Source organism: Rhea americana, unplaced genomic scaffold (assembly GCF_003343005.1).
Source record: "Rhea americana isolate MKP2758 unplaced genomic scaffold, rheAme1 scaffold_0, whole genome shotgun sequence".
NCBI lineage: Eukaryota > Metazoa > Chordata > Aves > Rheiformes > Rheidae > Rhea > Rhea americana.
Genome location: NW_028185037.1, coordinates 20,628,848 through 20,639,310, shown reverse-complemented (window position 1 = coordinate 20,639,310; position 10,463 = coordinate 20,628,848). Strand labels below are relative to the sequence as shown.

At 35.3% G+C, this 10,463-nt stretch overlaps 1 protein-coding gene across 4 annotated transcripts in view; it reads left to right on the top strand.

Moving 5' to 3' along the window:
- The window catches only part of TRAPPC9 (trafficking protein particle complex subunit 9), a 458,914-nt gene that overhangs the window by 62,370 nt on the left and 386,081 nt on the right, over positions 1-10,463 (top strand). For all 4 annotated transcript variants that reach the window (XM_085321706.1, XM_085321778.1, XM_085321550.1 and 1 more), the window contains one exon: positions 3,714-3,799. In XM_085321706.1, coding sequence (XP_085177832.1) covers positions 3,714-3,799 — 86 coding nt within the window. The remainder of the gene's footprint in view (positions 1-3,713; positions 3,800-10,463) is intronic.

Here is a 10,463-nt window from a genome sequence, read left to right as displayed (position 1 = left end):
GCTGTCAGAGGGTCTGTCTGGGTCGAAGCCGGTGACACGGCTAATGCATTCCTCTCCCTTTCTCTTCTTCCTTTGAGCTGTGGTGTTCTCCAAGATTTCTTTTCTTCTTCTTGCCTCTCTCTCYCCCTTCCCACAGTCCTCTCTCCTCTATTTTTAAAACTCAATTTGCTCTAGTGATATAGCAACGATTTGGCTTGTTCATCTGGATTATATTTAGCTTTCAAAGCCAGTCGTTGGAGCCTGGCTCTGTGATTCCTCTTTAATGCACACAGCTCCAGTCTTTTTCCACACCATGGACTAGGTTAGATACTGGACTTAACTGCCTTTGAGATGGACCCATGATGAAGGTTAAGAGGATAACCTCCACTTTGAGAAAGACATATGCATTTTCTRATTTGTGTTTTGATAATGTGTGTTTTCAGTGAATTCTTGAAACATGAGGGATTATGAAAAATGCAGAGATATGGATTATTATCTGGCAGTCTGGTTGGGCATGATTTAGTGCTGCTTTGCTGCAGTACTTTATTTTGATTTCACAAGATGGCTAAGAAAGGATAAGAAATTAAAAATGTATTTCTGTGAGAATAGCTTAAAGTGATTTTCTTTCAAGAAATGTTACTTCTTTGGAAAATGGTTCCCATTTGTCTTATTAATTTCTTATAAGAACTCTCAATTCATGATTAAATTTTTAGCATTTAATCTCTTAAGTGTACCTTGTCAGAGTTTTTTGTTAAAATAATACCCTATCACTAATCTTGTCAAAGAGTTGTTTTATGTAGTATTCATGTTCCTTCATGGATACAAAAGAGAGTCTGTGTTTTTGGAAACTGCAGATTAAGATTTAGTTATGTTTTGTGCACGCCATAGGAATGTTAAATTATACAGGGCAATTTCTTCCTTTAGGTTTTATTTAAGCCAAGGAGGTGTTTAACTGCTTGTGATCATGTCAAGTGTTAGTCTTTTGCCTTATAAACCTCATATTCACTTTTAAGATAGCCTCTAATGTTTAATTCAAACTCTTGCAAATGAAAGAACATGCAGAACAAAACCAAGTACTTCCTTTGCAAGAAGCTGAACAATTTAACATACTTTCAAACTAATCAAAGTATTTTTAAGGCATATATATAATTTATCAGTGTATGGATACATTTAAAAAATAAGCAAACCAACAAATAATCTGCCTTTTTTCCGTTATGGATAGTAATATATGTATATTTTTTTGCTGTTCTAAACGACTGATAGTTCATTGAAGATTTTGCAGATAAACTTGGTTTATTACCTTGTGCATTTTGTATCGATAATAAGCCGTATTTTGAATAAGTCGTTGTTGCAGCAAGAGAGATCAAGTATTGCTGACAGCAAAAGTCAAACAAAGCCCGTTGAAAACATTTTCTTAAGATTTTTTTCTAACTTTTGCATTTTCAAATTGATAAGCTTTTCTGATTTGAAACAATAAATTGGATTATTATATTCTAATTAAATTGCTTTAAGGCCATGCTAGTTATGAGAAATAAGCCCACTGGCTTTAGACATAGTTGAAATGATTTGTGTTATAAAAAGCTGATAGTCTAAAGCAGCAAGAATATATAATACATTTCTGTTAGAAAATCTTGCAACTAATCTGTCATAGCTACATAACAGCTTATATAAATACGGCTGTTTACGTAGGACCACATATTCCAATTCTATCTTCCTATTCAAAAGCTTTTTCCCCCGGGGAAGCAATCCTTTAATGTTGCCCTGGTGTCCTTTATGTAGGATAGATAGACCTTCTCAAAAGCAAACCAGAGGCAACTGGTGAGAGTGTCTTTTTTTCGTGAGGAATAATCATATTTTTTTTTTCTGGGGGAATGATAAGACACAACGTATATTATTTTTGCTTACAAATAAATTTCAGTGGTTTTGTAGGGAGATGTTCTACACTGAGATAGGGATAAGAACTGCAAAAATGAAGAAAGTAGCCTAGAATTGGTTCTCAGCGGAAGAAGTTTATGTGTCTTTAGGTAGAGGAAAATTTAGAATGATCAAGCAGTGAGTCTCCAGCATGTTCTTCTGGTATCTCACTTTTCCAGAGTCACTTTTTGTGTAGTTGTATATTTGTATATTGGATGTATTTTCAAAAAGGATGTTCTGATTGTGTAGTAGTCCTTCTAATCTGGAAATTACTGTAGTTCACAGTCACTGAAGTTCCTATCTCCATTGAAACAGTTAGCTGTAATGGGGGCTCAGTGCTTAAGTATCTTTGAGGCTCTGTGAAATAGCTCTTTAGAGGAATAACTGAAAAGACGTAAGATTTTTTGAATGCTGATAAGCAAACATAAAGATCAAATTCTACCAAACACCCTATGCAATTGCACTTTTGATCATTTTGTTTCAATCAGTTTTCATTTCCAGGTTTCGTAGCATTATAACCTGTTMGAATATATGTTCTTAAATTCCACTTGCATTAATTGGAGTTAAACATTTGCATTAAGAATATCTCCACTGAGCTGTCTAATATTGCTTGCAAAATGTAACCATGCAGTAAATGATTGTGAATGTGTAATTACATTACAGACAGTTTAAATTGTAAATTACAGTCTTAGTAATTGTGCTTTATACAAGACACTTCTAATATCCTTCTAAAAATATTAATAAAGTTAAATGTTATTGAGTAAACTAGTTAAAAACTAGATGATGATCATGATTTAGTGAATCTATGTAACAACCATTGTGTTGCACCATGTGTGCATGGGGTTAGCTGTGAGAAATTTGGGAGATAGACCGTAGCTTCTGRATGGAAAAGCTTATGAAATGCTGATGTAAAAAAAATCTTTCTGTAGAAAAATTCTGTTTCTCAGAAATTGTGTCTCTGCTGCTGACCTCATTTCCTTAAATTTCTTACCTCCTTAAATTTWAAAAAAATCAAAATTTGAAACTTGGTGACGTTAAGTGTCTTTAAAGCTGAACCTCTGTCATTGAACAATAGTGAACAGTAGTGAAATATAACACAGCCTATTTCGTAATCTCTGCTCTGGTCATGTGTCTTTCCTAAGTGTTTTTGAAGATTACTTCATAATTTGCTTTACTCCTTAAGTCTCTATTTTGTGTCTGTAGCTATACATCTTTGTATCATCCTCCCTTTCTGCAGCACTTCCCACACTTTTTACTGTTTCCTACATAAAACTAATGGGAGGAAACTAAGGTAGCATCTTGCTGGTGAGCAGTCCTTTTCTTCTTAAGAAGTAAATAGAAGAACATTCTARATTACTATCAGCTAAGCAAGCATATATGATGATATTTTTCCATTACTGTTAATTTCCTCCTTCCTGTATTCACTCCATATCTGGTTGCTTTTTATCYGATGATGTGTAGTCTGTACCTAAATCCAAGTATGCAAGCTTTAAGTGTTTAACATTAAGGATGTGCTTAAGTAGTACTTTGAATTGATGCTTGAGTTAATTTTGCCAATGTGATGTTGGCACACTGGGGCTTTGGAACGCTGCAGCCATGTTAATGAATGCTTCTGGTCTTTAACCCACCGCTCTGCCTGTGATTTACAGCTCGTGTCCCTCAATGCACTTGAATGGGGACCTGGTTTGTGGCAATTATACAGGGATTTTAATWTAGAACATAAAGATAATATAGCAGCCTGACAGCTCAGCTGATGCTGCTTTTTTTATAACACTGTCATTGGGCAGTTCCTGCATTAATTCTATAATCATTTGGTATAGACTTCCAGTGGGTCCAGGGAGATGTGTGTGAAGTTCAGCTGATGGTGTACAACCCCATGCCTTTTGAGCTCCGAGTAGAAAACATGGTATGTATTTTTCCAAATTTTCCCTTTATTTTTCTGAAAAAATTCCCAGTTCTTTTCTAAGTTGAACTTTCAAATATAGCTTTCTGTGTATCACATACTTTAAAAATTACTTAAGCTGATATAACCTTGGTTTAACAAAGCAGTCGTGTCAATTTTCCCCTTATATTTTGTAGTGGTGTTGAGGTATTGAACTGAAAATCTTTGCCACTCAGAGTGTTTAAAAACTGTACTGTTACTTACTTGTAAATCAGTTCTATACCTTCCTGTGAATTGACTAGAACTCATGCTGACTAATTTAAATATACTGGCTTTCAAGCAATGATTACTGTATTCTTCCTAATGCAGTTTAGAAATCTGCACTAATCATTGCTATTCAAATTCCAGTTTTGTCTACCCTTTTTAAAAACTAGGAATTAAAATAATTAATTTTGAAAAGCTGTACTTTTAAATGGAAACTTCAGCTCATGGATCTGCTGTTCCCAAAGGTATATGTTATTTGAAAATAAAATAATGTATAGTGATCAAGAGGGAGGAAAAAAAGGCTAAAATACTAGGCAGGGATGTAGGGTTAGAAGAGAATCTCTTGGTCAAGCTCAAGCCTTCGGGCAAATGTTATGATATTCTTTGTGGACAGCTCACATTGTATCTTAAAACAAGCTRGGTTGCTTTTGTCCTCTTTATACTGATTAGAGCAACTTCCTAAAACTGTGATCTATTAATGGTTAGAAATCTCCTAATTGCCAGTCCGACTTCATATCTACTCACTCCTAATCTAGTGTTAAATAATCTTATCCTTTTTCCAATATTTGATGTTGTTTTTAAAAATAAATCATATTTTTTAGAATTCATCATTCTATCTGGCTGAGTAAATCAGGATGGATATATATATTTGCTTAGTATTTGTGATTATTTATTGATAGATCTATTGCGGTGGCTAGTCAAATAGTTTGATAACTGACTCATATGCTATATGTAATAAAATATTTTTCCATTGGGACAAAACACATGCAGAGGTTGTGTTTATAGCATAATAAAATTCATTTTTGGAAGTTACCACACTGGTTACTTTAGCAGCATTTTAACACTCAAGGAACTATCCCAAATTACTAAGAAAAAATCGAGAAATTAATTATAAAGTAGTATCTCAAAGGTGCCTCTATAAAGGACTTTATTTAAAGTAATTTTTATTTATAGTCTAAATTGTATCATGTAACTATTTAGGTAATAATGTATTTAAGAAATTCATACTGGATAGCTTATCCCTGCAATTTCTTAATGAGGAATTGTATGAAGGCTTGCATACTGCTAAGAATTACAAACACAGGTATTTACAGGGATGTGTGCTCCATCTGCATCCCGTGCAAATTAGCTGTAGTAGAACRTGTACTTCTTTCTCTTTTTGGCTTCATAGGCTCTGTCTTTGAAGTTAAATCTGGATTTCAGTTTTATTTGTACGCATAAGAGGAAGTAAGCATGCAAACTAGATACAAGTAATCTCATCCCAGAGGTGCACGGTGCAAGGGGGATAGTCAACGAACAAGTTGCAGCAGTGGAAATTCTGATTAGATATTAGGAAAACTCTTGTTTGTTCGTTTGTTTGTTTTTTCTTTTCCAACTCTGAGGGTGGTCAAACACTGGAATAGATTGCTCCGACAGAAAGGGGGGTCTGCATCTTTAGAAATATTTGCACCTTGACTGGAAAGGACCGTGAACACCCTAATCTAACAGCAAAGCTGGTCCTGTTCTGAGCAGCGTGTTGGACCTGAGAGTCTCCAGCATTTCCCTCCAGCCTAAATCATTTTCATTCTATGAGTGATTACTTCATCACAGGAATAAAATCTTTTGTTTTTATTTTAATAATTCAAGGCACTGTTTAATATTTTAAAGTGTTGTGGTTTATTATTAATGTGTACTCATGCCTGCAGTCCACATGTCTCCTTGTAGTCTGATTTCTCATAATGTGTCACCTTCTTGAATACTACCGTAGACTCGCAGAGTCACTTCCATAGGGATCACACGCATTTATGACATTCAGTGGCAGTTTCGACTCGCCTCTCCCATAACCTCATTCTTGGACTCAGCACCTTACCTTCGTAGCGCGAGCGCTGCTTCGCCCTCGTGTCTGGTAACCGGCAGGCCTTGGCTCGGTTCCCTTCTGCACCGTTTCCTTTGCTCTTTCCCCCTTTTGCGGTTCACCATCCATCAGCATGCAGCTCTGCTGAAATCGATAGTCGTATTTCTTTTCTACCCCGTATCCCTTTCAGTCATCTTTCGGCTTAAGATTTGTTGCTATACCAGCTCWCTTGTTTTAAGTTAAATGAACACTGGAAGCAGCAGTCCAGGCTTTTATCATGCTACTGTCCTAACATGTCTTTCTGTTTGATACGGCTCGAAGTTGGGTAGGTAAACAACTTAAGCTGAAGCTCAACACAAGTTGTTAAGCAGAGTAATTCTCCGCTGAACGCTTTCCCTACCTTCCCCCCCCCCATCATTTGAAGTGTTTATGTCAAGTTTGTGTAGTTCTGTTGAAGTATGTTTAAGAAAATATAATTGAATTTTTGGCTTGGTATTAAAACTGTGGAGAGGTGACTTAGTGATCAGTGTCGCTCACATGATGAGCTCCGTACTCCCGGAAAAGTTGCATTTTTGTTTGTTTTTCTCGATTCAAAGCTCTTTGTGCKGATCTACCTTGTTCTTGATGTTTTTTTCCCGCCTTCTATGCATGTCATGTCTATGGTTTGGGAGCCTAGTATTTAGATACCTGTTCTTTACATGTGTCTCTTTTCTATCTTTTACCATATCATATATTTCTTTTGATATGGTGGGAGCTCCAATCCAATGAAAGGTGCAATTTTGTTCATACAGTAACAAATAAAAAGATTTAACCAGTGAATATGGAAGTGACTAGATCCAGCAACTAGGTATTTTGGCCAGTAAAGCAAAGCAGAGTGATTATAGGTGTAATTAGAGAGAATGCTTTAGTAAAACGTAGCAGGTATCATAAGTCAACATAGTGAGAGAGATACAAATAAGTCTAGTTATTTTCTCTTAGACGGATTAGAATATTCGTGCTATTCTAGTGATGGAACTGAAGTAAATAGAAGCTTTGATGTATATCTGGAAATAAGTGCATATACCACTTTTTCCCCAGGAGTATTAGTTTCTATTCAGATTTATTCATACAAAGGCTAGCCTCCTCCTTTCTTATAGTTACTGAACCTTTTTTGTGCCCAGGAAAGACTAGTCTTCAGAGGAGTGCCAAATTCTGGGAAAGCTTTGATTGATTTATTTTATATCTTGAGAAAAAATATTTGAAGCTATTAATCATGGTAAAGTCTGCTGAGATCTGTTATTAAATAATATGTTTATGAAGATGTAGTGCTAAGTGTCTTAAATCATCTGAGATTTTAACTGCTTTTTTCTTCTTTATTTTTCAAGTTTTATATTAAAGCAAATATGCCTTTAATATTATAATATAGGCTCAAAATTTTTGAGGGACTATTTTTACTTTTTGAATTAAACTTTCTTTTCTTTATTAGGGGAATGACTTAGAAGTATGTTTTGGTTAATCACAGAATCACAGAATGGTCGAGGTTGGAAGCGACCTCTGAATCATCATGCAGTTATTGTGGAAAATATAATTATGGTTCTAAGATGGCAATGATGTATACAGGACAGTGTAAACTATTTAATAAGTGAATATTGAGAAAAGAAATTATTATTACCCCAAAACGGTACGTGGGGGTGGTGTAATTTATGATATTAAAGCTCATTTTTTGAAAGAAACTCTTTATTCTGTATTTTTCATTCTCTTCGGTGAGTATATTTATTTGAAGTAACACAAATGAGATATTTTGATTAAAGATGGTATAAGAATAGCTGTTAACTATTGATAAACTTCAAAACTCTATTATTTACCAAGAGTTCTTTTGGTATTGATTTTTTAAAAAATACCATCTAAAATTGTATCTGCTAATTTGATTAATCTTTGTGCATAATCAATATAATTGAAGATCCACTGGGCAAGAATGTACATAAAAGAAAGAGGAAAAGGATAAAAATGGTTGTATTATGTTTTCTAAGGTCTGCATAAAATAACCTTACTAGAAATAGTAGGAGAACCTTTTCTTTAAAAAATAAATATTTGAAAATGCTAATGAACATTGTATAAAGTATGCTCAATGGGAAAACTAACTTAGTTGTCAGTGTTATTTGAAAAACAAATGATTGCATTTCAAAATTAGTGAGTAAAGCCTAAAAAGTTTTTGCCGTATATACCCATATAGTTTTAACAGCATCTTCAAATGCTACTTTCATACAAGTTGTTTTATTTCTCTAAAACTAAACCTAATTTTTGAGAGACAGAAAAGTAGGCTGTGGTAATAGCATACATATATTCACTCTAAGACTCTTAGGTTGCTTTATAAGAATACAAGGAAATAAATCTTTTTTTCCTCTGGTGATTCGTATCTTCCCTGGAGAAAACCTGGAATACAGGTAAACTTTTTCTGTAACGTCAGAAAGAGCTATGATGAACTTTATATCAGTAATAATATTTAAGTAAAGACTCTAGGGAAAAGAAATCTAACATCTACCTCCTTTTGTGCATCAGATATGCTTAGGGAGAGGATATGACAGTACTTCAACCTGGATTTGATTGTCGCTGTTATTACAAAACTTTTAAGCACCAGAGGGCAGTGTTGGGCAAGTATTGCTGAATGCTGTTGTCCAGCAAATAGCAATATTGAACACGTCATTCAGACATTCTAGATATGTCACCGTATTTTAAAACTTACCTGTGTTGATTCTGTTTTAAAGGTGAGTATCTTGGTCTCAGTTTATGCCTGGAACTCTGAAGCCCAGTTGATCAATTGGTTTTTTTTTCTTCCAGTTTTGATGTGTTTTACATTTTGTTTTAATATCTTTACTCTTAAAAACTCAAAGGTTTATTGAATAATAAAATTCACATAATGAGAGAAGTGCAGGATGTATTCTCCTTCATGGAATAATACAATTGAGACTGTTTAATATCTATCGCAGTCATAGCCTATGCTTAATGCACACGTTTTGGCATTTGCACTGCATTTACTCTGTAGAAAAACTCTCAGTGTTCGTTGTCTTTGTTGTTGAAGAATTATGTCTTAGAATGAAAATACATTTTCAATGCAATATAAAAAGTACATTGTACTGAGAACTTAATTTACTTTTATCAAATATCCTATGATCAGCGTGCTGTGTTTGTGGATACTGTGATCCACGGGTGTTGCTTTGACATAATCTCAGGGAGTATAGATCAATATATGCTGTATTTAGTAATTTTTTTGCTGTACTGTTATGAAATCATTTTGTTACTAGTAACTTCTCAAGCAAAATAATTTTTCCTTCATGTCCATAAACACATTCATATTTTGGAACATTGTACTCTCTGAAACTCTGAAACGCTCAGGTACCTCTTTGTCTCTCGCTATCTGTGTTTGTGTTGAATCTCGTCTCACCTCCCTCCCAAACCTGGCATAAGGGGATGTGGAAGGGTCTGCAGTTAACACGCTCCTTTTGTCTCAGTCCTTTGGCTAAAGGAAGTGCTGACTACTCTTGAGGCTAGTCTGTTATTTCAAGGCATTAGGTCAGGCAGAGGAGATAAATTCTGATGCCCTTAGGAGTGGGGGTGTTCAGAGTTCAACCTTTTTTGCTTTTTGAGTGCTGACATGAGTACTAGATCCTCCGCTCCAGAATCCGCCTGGGCCAGGCCCTCACAACATGTTGCTAGTATGGAAAACTTGCAGTATGATTTCCTTTTAAGCGTAACATTTCCAGAGTTTTATACAAAACATCCAACTGACCAGCATAATTTGGATCTCATTCGTCTAGTCAAGAGAGCTGTGATGCCTAGTACCTCCTGAGTGAGGGTTTTTGTCTGCTGCCTGGCTAGCTCTGAATCTCTTGTCAGTCTCAATTCTTGTCGTGCTAAAACCCAAGGAATCTGGTCTGTCCTTTGCTGGGATTGTGTCTTATCTGAGAACAATCTCAAATGCATTGTCTCTTTAAGACGACTGTATCTTTTTTTCCTATCCCACCAACTTCTGAGTGATTAAAAAAAGCACTAATAGTGAAAGGAATGGTGAAGACCATTGGGAATCACATTGTGGTCCTCTCAGGTGGGAGCCTTTCAGCATATGTTTATAGGGGAAGTACACTTTAGTAAAGATAGGTAAATACATTTTTGTTTCCTGTCTGAGGACAGTTGCAGGAGAATTCAGTGCTACTGGAGTGTTTTTTTTTTTGTTTTGTTATGTTTTGTTTTCCCTTCTCTCTAGACCTTTGCATGAGAAGGACAGAAGGATGTTGGCCTTATGTTGGGTTGCTGGATGGTAACTCACAAAGGTGACAGATAAGGCACCTGCTTGACTCTTGTCATGATGGATGAAGATGTCAAATTGAAGGACTGTCATATTTGATTAAACCTAGTGCATACTATGACCAAGTAGGCTGTGTGTGTGGGGTGGAGGTTTTTAATATTACTGTTTGAGAAGTTGAAACTAGAACTGTTCAGAGACTTTACTCTCATTGAAAACTAAGAGCTTTAGTACATAAACAACTTCAGTGTATGCATCAAATCATAGCAATTAAAAAAGGCTGTGTAACTGCAGTGCTACTTGTCCAAATT